Genomic DNA, 16,373 nt, shown 5'->3' on the forward strand with positions numbered 1-16,373 from the left:
TTATGTTATAATTTTTCAACAAGTGGCGGTATTCTTTTATACCTGTAAATATATATATAAATCTAGGTATATACACTACGATGGAGCAGGCATACTGGCAGTCAGTTTCCAGCAGAACACCATTCGTTTTAGTCTAGCGAATGAAATGGTTCTGCGCGATTATTTATATTTTATCGTGATTTTTACGCAGTTGTTTGATTTATTATATTTTTTTTTACTGATATCGTTAAATTTTACGATACCATTATAAGTGTAATGTGTTATTTAATAATTGTAAGTTAAGGAAAATAAAATGCAGTTTAATAACTGTAGTTTACAAAAATATCAGTGTAAAATAACCATATTATCAATGTATATTTAAAATACATTTGATAGGTATGATTATGAAACTAGACGTTTAAAAATAATGCAGTTGTTATTTGAATTATTTTTGATATTATGGATTCTTCAACCGTTAAAAAGTGTTAAGGTAATTTTTATATCATATTTGTTAAATTGCGTTTTAAATAATTAATTTATATGAATAATAGGTACATAATAACCTACACGTAGATTATTGCATGTGCATATAATAATATCTAATATAAATACTGATTTAAATGTTAGCAGCTTTGTTAATAAGGAAATGCATTTTATGTAAATTATAACTATGTTTATGTCTATGTCACTCAAATATTATAGATAGGTATTTAAAACAAAACTAGTTATTTATATTAACAAAATAATTAATTAACAACATTTTACAAAAAATGTAATTATTTAATTTCAGAAAAACATAATTATTAATATAAAAACACACACAGATATATATATATATATTATCTCATAATAAAATTTCAACAGTATTTTATTTTTTTAAAGATACAACATAACAAATGAGGAAGTTAAAGTAATCTTACAGACATTTATTGCTTCTATATGATAATATATAGTTAAACAATTATTATATAGTATCTGTAATCTGTTATACATAATATATAGGTAAATTGCATTACATTATGAGAAGTATCTAAATGGTCGAAAATTTAAAAACCACTTTAGAATTTTTTTAATACATGATATATAACGTATAATAAGACTATGCTTCAAAAGAAAATTTTAATGATGTTTACCTAAAGACATCAGTCTTAATTACTATATAAAAAATAACTATTTTCAGAGTTTAAAAATAGAAATAATAAGTACCAAACATAGTTATGAATACGGTAAAAATTCAAAAGAAATATTTTTCTGTTTTAGATTTTTTTTTTAATCTCGACTTAAGAGTTCCTACATTTTTATTTTACTCTTTTATAACGTAAATAAAATAATAATTTTTTTTTTAAATTAATTAAATACAATTTAAAATGCATTATTATTAAAATTAATTAATAGGATTGTGCATATCGCATATACACAATTTTTTAATAGTAATTTAATTGACGATTTTTTTATGGCTACCATGTTATATTTTTTACTAAGAACATTTTCCTTTGTTTTCTTCGTACAGTTAAAAATATGAATTTTTTGATATTTAATTTCTACTATATGTATTAAAACTAAGAAATGTACTGTATTAATATATTATGTTTTAAGTTGGGTCAACTATGGGGCATGGGAGATTAAAAATATAATTTAAGGTATATTAAGCAATTATTATAATTAAAATGAATTATATTATTGTCTAAAAAGCTTTTAATAATTAGTAATTTTATTATATATTCGAATAGTGATGTGTCTAGTGATTTAAATGGATAGAGATGTTGAAGGCGTTATATATTTTTTTTATAAACCAACCACTCGGTAATATTATGTGTGGCTTTTTTTTACTTTATAATATCTGTTAATAATAATACTGAGCTGGAAAATCTATTGATTACCACCTACTCATTAACGGTTACTGACTTTTCAATGTTTACTTATGAATACTATACTATAGGTAATCGAAAAGTGTTTTGAATATCACATACAAATACTCTAATTGGTTGTTTAAGAAAATTGAAGCTTTTTCGTACTAAACATAACTGTAATAGACAATGCATTGAGTTTATAATGTACATTTTTTTTAAACTAAAATATTATACCACATTAAAGGTGAATCATCTAGTGTATGATTTTGGATAAGATAATACGAATTATAAATTATAAATAATAAAAATCTTGAAAGTGTTTTACTAGAAAATCATTCAAAATGTAAATATATATCTGTTAGGATATATAAGTAAATAGGTATTTACAGCTAACTAGTAAAACTGTTTTTAGTTAGAAAATTCATTAAATTCCTGAATCTTTTATTGTTTAACTCTATAGTCTAAATCAAACTTTATGAACTTTAGTTTTTTTTTAGCAAGAGTCTTAAAAATATTGATAACTTTTAAGTAAAAACATATTTTGAAAATTGAAATGAAATACGATGTATAATAATAAAAAAAAAAGGATTTTAAATGTACTTACATAAAATACATTATTTCGATATATTTCACTCCGTTTAACGAATTAAGTGTATAAAGTATATCTATAGTAAATTTCAATACTACTCTTATATAATTTAGTATATTATATTATGTTATAGTATAAATACTATAAATTATTTATTGTACTATCATGTTTGTTGGTCATTGCACGACAAGGGCATTGTTAGAATACAAATAGTTTTCAATTAGGTATGTATAATCGGCGGTTTATACGATTATTTTTGATTTGGATGTATAACAAATAATTGAGCAATTTCTCGACAATGGTTAGAGATCTATAAGAATGTTTCTTTGTTTTAACTTAAAAGTTTTTTGTGTATAAAGTAATTATTATATTTTAAAATCATTCGCTCCAGTGTTCATATTCATCATTTCATAAGACATTTCTGCATCGATTAACAAACATAATCGATCCGAATAAGAGTTTTCCTCTTTATCGTATATTCATTTCATTTATTTTATCTGTTATTCGTGGAGCGCAACGGACCACAGACGATGCGTTCCCGTAAGGGAAAATTGTATACGTTCTCGATATCAGTATGGACAGAATGATTATCTTACTTGGTAACCAAACACGAGGAAAGTAACGATTCGGTAATAACTTTAAAAATTGCCTTCGTGTATAGGTACTATACGCCTATACACCTTTTACTTTCATGGTACATCCTGTCCCGGGTCCACTAGACCATTGTTTTTGTAATCCAATTGTCAGAACAGAGAGTATTCTACTATTTTTCTTTATGCCAAATGTAGGTAACTGGTTCTGGTACCTAATAAACTATTACACACAACATGAACATTTTTAAAAAACGGTTTGTTATCAGTTTGATAAAAACGAAATTGTTACAATGATGAGAAAAGGCCATTAGTGTTCGAATGCTCGTATAGTGGCAATGCTTATTTCCCGATAACCTTGCCCATTCAGGACACGTTTGATTTGCACGCATCAGTGACACACTTTATAGTGAATAAAAAAAAAATTATTTTATGTAGGTATCCGAATATTGAATATGATTATACATAATATCACATTGTTTGAGCTAGTGCATTTTTTTATTTATTTATTTTTTTATTTTAGTCTGTTTAGATAATAATGTAAAATTCCTACTATTGTCAGGAAATATTATAAAATCGAACCATTCCTGTCGTCTGGGTTGATAACCTTAAATATTTCAAAATTATTTTTCAAGGATAAATAACAATATATAGCTAATAAAAATAATTTTGAATATACAAGTTAAAAATTAATTATTTATTTCCAGTGAAATAAATTACCCTTACATAAATAAGTTCATATATTAATAATAAAAAAAACAATTATTAAAACCATTCGATAATAAAAAGAATAATTAATTTTATAAGAAGGGTGTTTTTGATTGATTTTTTGAAGTTAATTTTATAAATTTTAAATAAAATTGTTATTTATCAGAATTTTTCCTGTTTCCTTGCATTTAGGCATATTTTTGGGGGTTTCCGCATTAAATAGATACCATAAAAATAATTTATGTTATTATTAATAAATCTTTCTTCTTAATGGATCTATAAAAGAAAATGATATCACGGTCGTAACGCCACACTATGATAAACTTCATGCAACACAATATATTATATTATGTTATATACTTACTGATAAACACATTACTCATATTATGTATTATTAATGTCAATGGGTTAAACGGCGTCGACTAACTTTTAGGAAAAAAGACAAATAATTCAGTCGATCAGACAATACATTATTATCATATCAATAACATTAAAGTAATGCACTAATGCCATAACATTTTTGTAATATTATGCCATATCTAACAAATATATTATTATATTATTATTATATTAGATATTCTAATATTCTATAATATTTTGGAATAAATAGTCTTTTTTAATTTTACTATCTATTATTTTATTTTTATAACTTAAGTAGTTAAGTGGGCACAAATATCAAAAATTATAATGTATATAATGCTTACGACTTTCAATTATTTTATTAATTAATACATTTTATAAGTTTGCCTTATATCTATTTAATTTATTATTTTGTCAAAATAATATTATCTAAGTATGCAGTGATAAAAAAAAGTGGAGTGCTCAAAGAACCAGTGGAAATTGTATGTATCTATCATAAATTTATAAGCTATTACCGTAAAATAATCTGTTTTTCTATAACTTACATAATTATAAAAGTTATCTATATTACATATGAAAATATGCGTACCTACTAATCATATAGTATATAAACCCAATAAATTATGTATTTATTTAAAAATGTATAGCAAGGTACCCATTTTAGAATTTATTTGAATATTTAAAAAGGTTATAGTAATTATAGTTTGGTATGTTATGTACTTATGTAGGTATATTAATTATTTATGTTTGATTACATTGAGATAAACAGAGCGTACAAATTAAAATCAATGGTTACTATAATTTTTAAATATTTTAATTTAAACATTATCTGCTATGTATATAAATATGTTGTGCATAAAACTAATGCAAGTTCAGAATGATAAACGCGCTAACGATTTTTCAGAAATTTATACTTTACAGAATAGTTTTAAAATGTTTTGTCATTAATGTAATGCATTAATTACACTAATAACATTTGTTTTAACTGTATTTTTTTTTAAATAAATGAAGCCTTAAAATGAATAATTATAAAAACTGATTTAAATATAAATCTTTTTGTATTGATACATGTATTATTTTGCATGTTCAATATTGAAATTGCTTTTGCTTTAACTTCCATTTTTCAATTTAAAAATAATTTATACACATTATTATTCGTTAACAGTTATATTCATCGGTGTTAATTATTTTTCTGATAAGTTAAATAATTATATAAAATATAATACAAATATATATTATATACTTATATAATTAGTAAGCCACATTTTTTTCAAATGTGAAAAATATTGATATTTTATTGATCCATACATGGATGACTTAATAAATAATGTAAAATATAAATTATACTTCCTTCCATTCGACAATAACACAATTCATGCCGTCAAAGGGATGTTTTCTGTACCTGTCGGCCGTCATTACTCTGATCGGACTACTAGGTCATTAGTGTAGTATTACAACTATTACATAATATGTTAACATTTTCTTAAATTATTACTGTTATTAATAAGTTGTACTAAAGTCTTAAATATAATTAAGAAAAATTATCATTAGAAGAAACGTAAGATTAAAGCCTAGTTACATATTTATTATAGGTTATAGGATAGTTACTTGATCATATCATAATAATAACAGCGATTTAAAATTACTACTAATAATAATGTTGGTGACTATCAATAGATTAATCAGGATTTTGTCTATAATAAATGTATGATCTATGTATTACATGTATGCATGCAAATTACAATTGTAACACTTAGTCACATATTAAGTATAAGAATATAGTGTACGTTCAAAATTTTTTTGAAATTTCTTGAAGGATTGCCCCTCGTGTTAACACCATTAGACATTAATATTTATAGTTATTAGTTTATTACGAGTATTTGCTTAAAGAACTAATAAGAATTATTTTTGTTCATCGAATTGTGATTTAAGATTATTGTAATATAGGATGATAAGATGATTTATTATGAGTTCGAAAAAAGTTTACGTTACCTACATTGTACAATTGAAATAACTCAGGCAGTATGGCTATTTGGGTCACAGAGTCTATATCAGATACGATACAGTCTAACATTGAAGCAAAAGATTCCATCAAATATATCTTTCATGAATCATGATTATATCTATAATAATTGCTTTACCAATTTTATATAAAATATAATATGCATGTATTTATATCGTTGTCGGTTATACGATTACGATGTTTGGCTAACTATTATGTTGAAGAAATTTAAAAAAATTCTATGTACAGTAAACTCTACGTATAATATTAATAAGTAATTTTGAATAAATATAAAATGAATATATTATGCAAGGTACAACTGGAGTACTTTAATGCAATATGTACACGTATCAAATTATATTTAGAGAAAAATAAATATATTTACAATGAATTATAAATTATAATAGCTTAAATTAGATCTATATATTAAAGAAATAATTTGATAAATGTAGAGAAAATTAAAAATAATAAAATATATTTTTCCAATTCTTAAAAGTTATGGTCGTATTGAAAACTATGATTTTCTCAAAAAATTTTATTATCCTCATGTCTGTCATAAAAAAGGACCTAAAATAAGGTTGCGTTAGGTGGACAGCCGTTTTAAAATATGTTAAAAAAGTATGTGAGGTCTGTAACTGAATTAAACATTATTCATTCATTTTGGTAAGCTTAATCGAATAATATTATAATTTATAAGACACCTATTTACTTAGTTTATTTAGTCAAAAACATCAATACAAGTAAAAAGTAGTCAACCGATTATTGTTATTATTAAAATTTACGTTTAATATAAATAATTTTTTTTAGATCAACGAGACGAATCTAATTGAACATTTAACACCATCAGAATGGAGACATTTCGTTGGACCCAATACAAGTAAGTACTATTGGTTATGCTTTAGTTCCGCACAGCAATTATTGTATGAACATATATGGATTGGCGGAGTGCGAAAGAAAAAAGTGAAAATGTGTGAATTGTTATTAAAGTTGTTACAAAATGTTTGAATTAGGTGGGAGGTATACATATACCTATGTTTAAAAGAATAAATGTTAATCGTTATGGTTCCATGGGTTTCCGAAGAGGTCAATAACACGTGGACAGTATTATAATTGTTGTGTATTTACACGCTATAGATTTAGATAGGGTTTTCTCGTTAGTTGACAGCGTTATCTTACAGGAAAAAACTAATTACGCGTGAATTGCATATTAACCTTTGTGTGAAAAATTGTGTTTTTAAAATTAGATATAATTGATATGATGCACGTATGATATAACTGCATAATAATATGTATTATAATATGTATTTTTTACATTATTTCAGGTCAACATTTTGGCGTAACTTACTTAAATCCAAGTATGCTGAAAATCGGACTGGTCAATTTTACGTCTGATAAGTTTGGTCGTTATTTTCAATTTGATTTGCAAAAAAATGATGATTTATTTGACGACAAATTTGTCATACTAAAAAGAAAAAATGGAAAATCAGAAATAATAGATAATGAATTTAATGATACGGGTTGTTATTACCATAGTTTTTCACCCCATGTGGCTGCACTCGACGTCTGCAATGGATTAGTAAATCTAACCGAAATTTCAAAATTATTTTTTATAATATTGTCTTTATTTAGAGGGGAATTCTTAAATCGAACGAAGATGATTTTTATGCCATAAGTCCATTACCGGAACGATTTCATGGTTTGGATGAAACACCACACGTAATTGTCAGACTAGAAAACGCAGCGAAGTTAAAAGAATCTTTTGGTAAATTTATCGCTGTGAATGAATATAATAAATTACCTAAAATTCGATCAAAAAGAGGTATTTGGTCACCATCTGTGTTGAATCTGGAAATAGCCATTTTCGTAGACCAGGACCTTTATAGACTTATGGCCATTAATTTTGAATCAAACACCGAAAAAGAAATTATTCGATTTGTTTTGGCTATGGTCAACGCTGTAAGTAAATTACTATACTCAATGAAACAACTGATTACTTTTCCATTTCCTATAAAATATTTGTTTTCTGTCAAATTAAATATCGCAAAGTATATGACGAGAGTTTGTCAATAATTTCACTTTGAGTTCATACTTAAATATGTCAAATCCTCATAAATTACAAGAAACTCTCTTGTTTAATTTTTTTTTTATTAAAATGATGCAATTTAATGCTTGAAAACAAATAATTATTATCTAATGACGATGTTCAATGAACAGTATTATAATAGCGGAAACAATAAAGTAAAAAGTGACAATCGTATTTAAAAATGATATGAATATAGCATTGTCAAATCTTACGCATGAATAATAATGGAATCGTAACAGTTGTAGTATTATGGCCTAGTTGGATTTAATCAATATGTGTCAGCAAATAAGTGTTAAAAAAAAAAGGTTTTTGGGTCATTTAGGTTGATTTGTTGTATCACGACCCTTCGTTAGGTCGTCAAATTAATTTTATTTTAAAAAGACTGGAGATTCTTCATTCAGATCCTGAAGGTCTGTCGAGGTCTAATGATATAGACCGATTCTTAAGTAATTTTTGTAAATGGCAACAGACCGAAAATCCACCGCTAGATTCGGATCCTCTACATTGGGATCATGCCGTTATACTGACTGGACTTGATTTGTTTGTGACCGGAAAAAATGGTAAAATCAGCAATCAAGTTGTAGGTAAGTAGATGATTACCTATATTATATATTTGATGACCAGTGGCGTAACTTCAAAACTTTGGTCCGAGAGTGAAATTTTTAATTCTCCCCCCCCCCCTCATTCCAGACATAATATAGTGAGGTATAAAGGAGGGTGCATTTATCTTACTAATATTGTTTTATATATTTTTAAATAATATTATTGCATGTTTATTGATTAAAAATTGTATAATAATTTTAAATTATTAAAAAATAAGTTAATAGTTTAATAGTTTATAGAAAAAACATTGTACTGTTTTGAGCAACCTAAGTGAACGGACCCAAGTGCGCTCGGTTAGTTACGCCACTGATGATTACTACGATTTATTAGGATATATTATATATTTTTGTTGGTGGATTTATAAGATACCTTTAAATTATCTACTTTATATACTTACCTAAATAATATTATAGGTCTCGCTCCAGTCGCTGGTATGTGCACGAAAACTAGCAGCTGTACTGTAAATGAAGGTCGACATTTTGAAAGCGTTTATGTGGTTGCACATGAGATTGGTCATAAGTAAGAAATAAAAAGTCAATATATTTTAATTTTACACTAAAATGTAGAAGTACAATTTGTATGTATTGCCTTTAATGCGTTCAATCCTTATGATAATAAATTACAGTGAATATCATATTAATCTCATTTGAAAATTTTAATGTAATAACACTATTAACTAATAAGTTATTTTATGTAAAATCATATATTCTATAGACTTAGTAATAATAATAAAAAAGACATTTTATTTTTCCACGCTCTATTATAATATTATTTCGGTATCAGATGATCAATAAACTCGTGGGATAGTGTAATAAAACAATTATAGAATTAAACTTCAAGGGCACGACAACCAGTTATACGTGAATAATGATGATCATTTGATTTAATAAATTGCTATCATGGTGTATACAAATAAATTATCAATCCGTTTGGTGCTTAATTTGTTTACTTGTTGTATAGTTTGGGAATGCGGCACGATGGAACTTCGTCGGACAACAATTGTGATCCAACAAGTTACTTGATGTCACCGACCCTGGGAAGTGGTAAAATTACATGGTCCACGTGTAGCCATGAGTACCTAGAAAAGTTTTTACAGTAAGAGTTTTACGATTTTTTTCAGAAGTTATTTTATATTATATATAAACACTTAAATAAATATGGTTTAAATTTAAACTGATTTTTTTAAAATGTGTAATACTTAATTTGTATACAATGATAATACATAACCATAAATATAGCATAATATTTTGTAAGAGTCAATGTGTTATGTTATTTTTGATAATATAAATTGAATAAATTGTTTTTAATACTAAAATTTTATAAAATTGAAGACAAATTATTGTTAAATAAAAATATAGAAACTTGAACATATTTTTATTTTCTTACTTTATAGTTTAACTTTAAACAATACAAATAAATAGTTGATTTTATATAATATATCTTCTTATCGATAAAAAACATTTGAAATTAGTAAAACCATTATATTGTTCAAACAGCCTATTAAATATTTTTAGTTAATTTTTTTATTTAAATTAATTATATTAGCAATAAAACATTATTTTTAAAATAAATTACATGATCAGAGTTTAAAGGCTGATTTTTTTTTTTTTTTTTTTTTTTTTTATAAATTTAATCATTATAGGAATTTTAGGTCACTAATTTAATCGTGTAGATTATTTTTATTTCATATTAATAATAAACGTTTTAATATTTCATTATTCGAAAAAAACAAATATACTCATATAGTATGCATTATTCTAAAAAATGTAATTATTTCAAATATAATAATACAAATACCAATCTTATTGTTGTAAAGTTATATAATTATTAATAATAACTTAAAATGTTTCTAGGAGCTCACAAGCAGGGTGCTTATTTGACGACAGTGGTACTTCTGGATACATGGACCATAAACAACACGGCCGTTTACCTGGTGAGCGGTTCGACGCACACGAACAATGTCTGCTTAAATATGGACGAGGAAGTGTACATGCCACCAGTCAAGATTTGAGTGAGGTTTGTCGGGATTTACATTGCCAACGGGATCGATATACATGGACTTCACATCCTGCGCTAGAAGGAACTCTATGTGGCCCAAATAAAGTAAGATTTTAAGTGTTGAATATAGTCAGTATAATGTATCGCGTAAAATCATTTTCACTTTAAGAACGCATTCAAAATATGCGCAATGCGCTACATAGTTCTATCATTGATTTTATAATATATATTATGAAATCAATGGTTCTTCTTATAAATGTTTTGTTTTTGGACAAGACCTGATTTAAAAAAAATTTCTGATAAACTTCTTTTGTTTGACGAATTTAAAAAATAAAACTTATCATTCAATATGTTTTATTTTATGAAATACATATATTTTATACCTTTCATTTATAACTAAATAGAATATATTTGTTGTGATTTATTATTGATATTGTTAATAATAATTTTAGTGGTGTAGAAGTGGTCGGTGTGTACATAAGGGTTTGTCTGCTCTTCAAGCTGGATTTGCACCCCATCAGAGTATTGATGGTGGATGGAGTGATTGGCAACCGTTCTCAGATTGTGCTTCATCATGTTTGCTAGGTGATAAAAATGATCTAAATAGCGGTAGCACCGGCATAATGACCTCGTTAAGAAGGTGCAACAATCCCAGGTAAATTTTAAAAATGTAATAGTTTATTTATTAATGCTTAAATCATTGCGATTGAATAACAAGAATATAATTTAATAAACTTAAAATAATTAAAAATATTTTTAAAATCGTAATTTATTCTTCTATATTTTACTGGAAAATAAAATTTTTTAGCATTATTAATGTTTTTGACGAAGTTTCCACTACGCAATGTTTTATAATTTCCAACAACGTATTTTTTAAGTTTTATTTATGAACATTCACATTTTGTAAAATAAAGTGCGATATTAATGTCAACGCTGTATAAATTATTATGAGCATGTGCCAAAAATAATAACTGTACAAAGGAAAGCTGCCCAAATGTTTTCTCAAGAATCCAGGGTTATGGCCATTACTATATTTTTGAAACAATAATGTGAACCAAGAAATTTGAAGTTAAGAAACAAAGAGGCGTAGTTAAGCTTTTAATAATTATTACAATTTGTAATTATTCGTATTTCATTTTCTAGCATTTAATAATACAATCGTGTAAACAATTCACATACGCGTGTATTTAAAGATTTATAATTATGTGGTTTAACTAATATAAATAAGGATTAATCAAAACAAAAAATAAAATAAAATCTTAAACTGAAGATATAATATACAATTTACAGTAAAGTAAAATTATACTCGTATGTAAATATTTTATTAAAACATAAGATAATGACATGTAAAATAATATTATATTTTATAAAGTTGTTATATTAATTGTTTATATTATAAGTATAGTATTTATTATTTCATTGATTTTTAGGCCGGAAAATAGCGGTAAATCATGTTCAGGTGGTGATCAAAAGTATAAATCATGTTCCACAGAACAAGTAAATGATTTTTTTTAAATTAAGCTAGATGGAAATAAATTATCAAAAATTAATGAACTGATTGTAATAAATAAAACTTATTTTAGTGTACAAATGCACCACAACTTACTCTCAAAGACTTTGCTAATGAGATATGTTTAAGAGCTAAAGAATATGATGTGGAGCTTCTGGGAACTGGTTATCAAAAAATTAGTTCAGATCGTATGTGTAAAATATTTAATATTATTAGTATTACTACATTTTAAATAAATAATTTTATTTTAGCTAAAGACGCGTGTACTGTTTGGTGTCATAAAGTAAAAGGTGGTACAAAAAGTCGAGGTTGGTCTTTTCCAGATGGAACAACATGTCAAATAAATAAGAATAAGGAATCTACTTATTGTATTGGTGGTTATTGTAAGGTAAATTATAAATACGATAATTAATTTCTCAAATATAGATGGATAAAATAACTATAAATTACGAACTACAATAATAATAATAATAATAAATGTTTGAATATTCTATCAGCAATACATAATTTAATCAATCATGAAGATTTTATTTAATATGTAATAAATATATAAACATATAATAATTATTCCTATTCAATTATTAGTCTATAAATAATAATTGCATTGCTGGTTTGCATTATTTCAGTGTAGCTATCATATTATAGTTATATTTTTATAAACAGTTATCAAATGTTAACTACTTATTTGATAATTCATAAGTATTACGATATATTTGTTTAATGTTTTGCGCAAAGGAATTCGTTTGCGATAAATCATCTTCGCCTGATACACTGTACATTGAGGAGACAAAAAAATGTGAAGCAAATGAACCGCCAGTTAATCGGTTGAGACCGCCATCTCAACCATTGCCGCTTTTGCCTGCGGAGTCCAGCATTGTTGGATGGAAATGGCAGCCAATTTCTGTGTGCCACTATAGTTGTATGATTCCGGGCGTCGGTCTTAAACTGGTTGAAGGTAAAACGTGTAAAACGTGTGAACCAGTCATGAGCATAAAGATTTGCCGTCCACAAAAAGAAGCGAGTATACATTTTAGATATTAGCCTAATTTATACTAGCTATTAAGTTATATATAAAAAAAAAAAAAAATCATGATACTATTGTTTGTTCGTCTATGTTTACCTAAGTCCTACTTTATTCAATAGTATATGTGGAGCAAATTGAATATAAGTATTCAAATAAAATGTTTATTAAACATTTAAACGTGAAATGAAAAAATAAATTAGAATTTTAGAGTTTGTGATTAAACTTTGATTTATTACATAATTAGTTTAAATATTTTTAATATTAAATCAAACGATTTACGAGAGTCTTATTTAATGTTATAATTGTATTATTATTATTTCTTTCTGTTTTTTATTTAAAGAATCAAATCTCTTTAAAGATTTTGATTTTTAGTATCAGACATGTATGTACTATAATTTACATCCAATAATATTATTGTAATATATAATAACTAACTAGATGGATTTTTCTTTTTAAAGAGAGGTTGAAGTTAAAAATTAAAGCACTATTACTTCTCCAAAGCGTGATGACAGAGACACACAAAAAAAAACCTATATCATTGTAAAATCAATACATTCATCACTCCATTCAGAATCTAAAATATCATTGTAAAATTAATACAGTCATTACTCCGTTCAGAATCTAAAAATAAATAATTAATACTTAAGTTACGAATAACTTAAGTCTTTTTGAGTTTGATTTTATAAGTAATTTTAAGAATTAATTTTAGCTTATAAAACTAAATGTGGGTTTTAGAAACTTAATTTTAGTTACCGAGTAAACAGTGAAAACTTTTAGTTCTACAGAATAATATAAAAAATATTGTTGTAATTGTTTTAATATTTATCTTTTGTATTTTAACAGCAATGCAAAATGGGTTTAAAATCCGTAGTAGATTATGCAACTTCAATCTGTACTAAATATGGTCAAAAAGTACAGAGACTTTCTGGTTTAGGAATGCAATTGTCGTCAGTACCAGGTAAGAAAGCGTAATTACTAATTAATAAATATACTTTTCAGTAAATGATTACACAGTTTTTTTTAAATTTCAACTTTAACGATTTATAGAGGATATGGATAGACCATGTAGACTTGCATGTCAAGATCAAACGGTGCAGCACAGGTTTTATATTGTTAATGGTGAGGTTGGATGGTTTCCGTTTGGTACGGATTGTGCTCGAGGAGATCCGGACCGACAGGCATTTTGTTTGAGTGGAAAATGTTTGGTGAGTAATCTTAAAGAAAATAAATTAAATAATGTGAAATAATCATTGTTCTGAATTAATTTTATACATAATTTCTATTTATTTTTTATTTAAAATATTAAAATTTAAAATCTGTACAAAATATACGACGAGTATAATAAGTGACGGGAGAAGGAATCAAACGTGAGTGTAGAAGTTACCCAATGGCAGCTCCATAAATGAGATTTTTAAGCGGAGAGTAGGTCCCTCCAGTTCCTTTTCAGCTGTCTTAGTGATTTACCTGGATTTTTTTGGACATGAGACTATTGGTAATTGGAGTTGAATGCTAACTAAATGTGGTTACTTTGCTTCTATTTTATATGAACAAATATTTGTATCATATAATTTATTACAGTCCAGAATTATACAATAACGTTTTGTTTTGATTTGTTTGATCTGTATATTCTATAAAATAAATATGAATACTATTTATATTGTAAATACAATTTTTTATAGATAATAAATGATATTATTATTTATTTTGTATAATATTCACGTCAAATTATTGCAAGTAAAAATATATTCCTCAAAGGTTAGGTTAAAAATGATCATTTACCTAACTAACCTTGTAGAATAAAAAATATTAAAAACTTCAGCATTTTTAAACAAATAAAATAATAATAATCCCAAATTATACGAAAATAAGAAATAAAAATTACACTCGTGATAGAACAATTAACTAAAAAAAAATAATAATAAATAAATACTTTTAAAACTTGTTGCATGCTTACAATATTATACGGGTTTATAACGTTTTTCTTTAATACAATTACATGTAATTATTCATTTAAAAAGTAAGTTACTCTTATTAATTAAAACTAAATTTTAACTTTAAATTGCGTGTTGTGATAGATAGTTTATTTTTATAAAAATGATTTACTATCATAGTATTATAGTTTTAGATTGATTTGAACCACTGATAATTTATTTAATTTTATTAAATTATAAAAAAACGATTTTATAAATTAAAATGAATCCTAATATTTTATGATATTGGATTAATTTTTGTACGTGTCTACATTTTTCAATAGGATTTTGGACCCGATAACTTGCCACTATCGGTGGATGAAGTGACATCACATAATAATTTCAGTTCAAATAATCGTATAAAAAGAAGTTTGTCAATGCAGGATAACAATTATACTGTGCAACAGATTATACAATCTTTCTTCAATATAAATAGAGGTAAGCTATTTATCACCTATTATATTAGATTCATATTTTTAAACTTTTTTGCTTAAATCAAACACTGTCATATTTATATATTTTATAATGAATCGTTAAACATAATATTATTTTATTATTTATTACAGAAAAGAGAAAACCAACTATAGATCATGACATGATATCACTAGACTTTGAGAATTCTGTAGAAATACATAATACGTGATAAAATGTAAAAACTACTTTATTTTTTGTATTGAAAATATAGAAATGTGCGAAAAATCAATTTATGTGTTAACTGTTGTATTGATTCATGCACGGCGTCTTATATAGGCAATTTTGGTACATGATTATGTACGTGTGTCGTGCATAATAAATAATAATATTATGATAATGTCAATACGTACCACGTACATACTTGCGTATTATTATAATATATTATAGTTATTACGTATATGCATATAATTTATTATAATTAACTATATTATCTTTAATTCACACAAATTCGTATATTTTTTTATATAAATATAGCCAATATAGGTAGTATTGTTTTATTAAATAACCCTGAAGTTTATTATCAAACTATATGATATAACAGAATTTTTTTAAATATATTGTGCAAACACACATGCTCATGTATTGTAGATCAAAATATTTTATTCAAATATATTATATATTTATATATATATA

At 25.2% G+C, this 16,373-nt stretch overlaps 2 protein-coding genes across 3 annotated transcripts in view; one reads left to right on the forward strand and one right to left on the reverse strand.

The window, feature by feature from the left end:
- The first annotated feature begins 89 nt into the window (after positions 1-89).
- On the forward strand, positions 90-15,969 carry LOC132923068 (A disintegrin and metalloproteinase with thrombospondin motifs adt-1-like). Its single transcript, XM_060986877.1, has 17 exons — positions 90-469; positions 6,886-6,955; positions 7,401-7,654; positions 7,708-8,034; positions 8,484-8,745; positions 9,178-9,283; positions 9,725-9,859; positions 10,618-10,867; positions 11,215-11,417; positions 12,193-12,259; positions 12,346-12,460; positions 12,524-12,660; positions 13,008-13,289; positions 14,140-14,254; positions 14,344-14,501; positions 15,551-15,704; positions 15,833-15,969. Exons 1-17 carry the CDS (start codon positions 407-409, stop codon positions 15,907-15,909), a joined length of 2,775 nt encoding a protein of 924 aa, XP_060842860.1. The 5' UTR covers positions 90-406; the 3' UTR covers positions 15,910-15,969.
- Positions 14,557-16,373, reverse strand: part of LOC132923042 (multiple C2 and transmembrane domain-containing protein) — a 56,600-nt gene continuing 54,783 nt past the window's right edge. For both annotated transcript variants that reach the window (XR_009661093.1, XM_060986841.1), the window contains one exon: positions 14,557-14,924. The gene's annotated coding sequence lies outside the window, so the exon portion shown is untranslated. The remainder of the gene's footprint in view (positions 14,925-16,373) is intronic.

This window comes from Rhopalosiphum padi, chromosome 1, assembly GCF_020882245.1.
Source record: "Rhopalosiphum padi isolate XX-2018 chromosome 1, ASM2088224v1, whole genome shotgun sequence".
Lineage (NCBI taxonomy): Eukaryota > Metazoa > Arthropoda > Insecta > Hemiptera > Aphididae > Rhopalosiphum > Rhopalosiphum padi.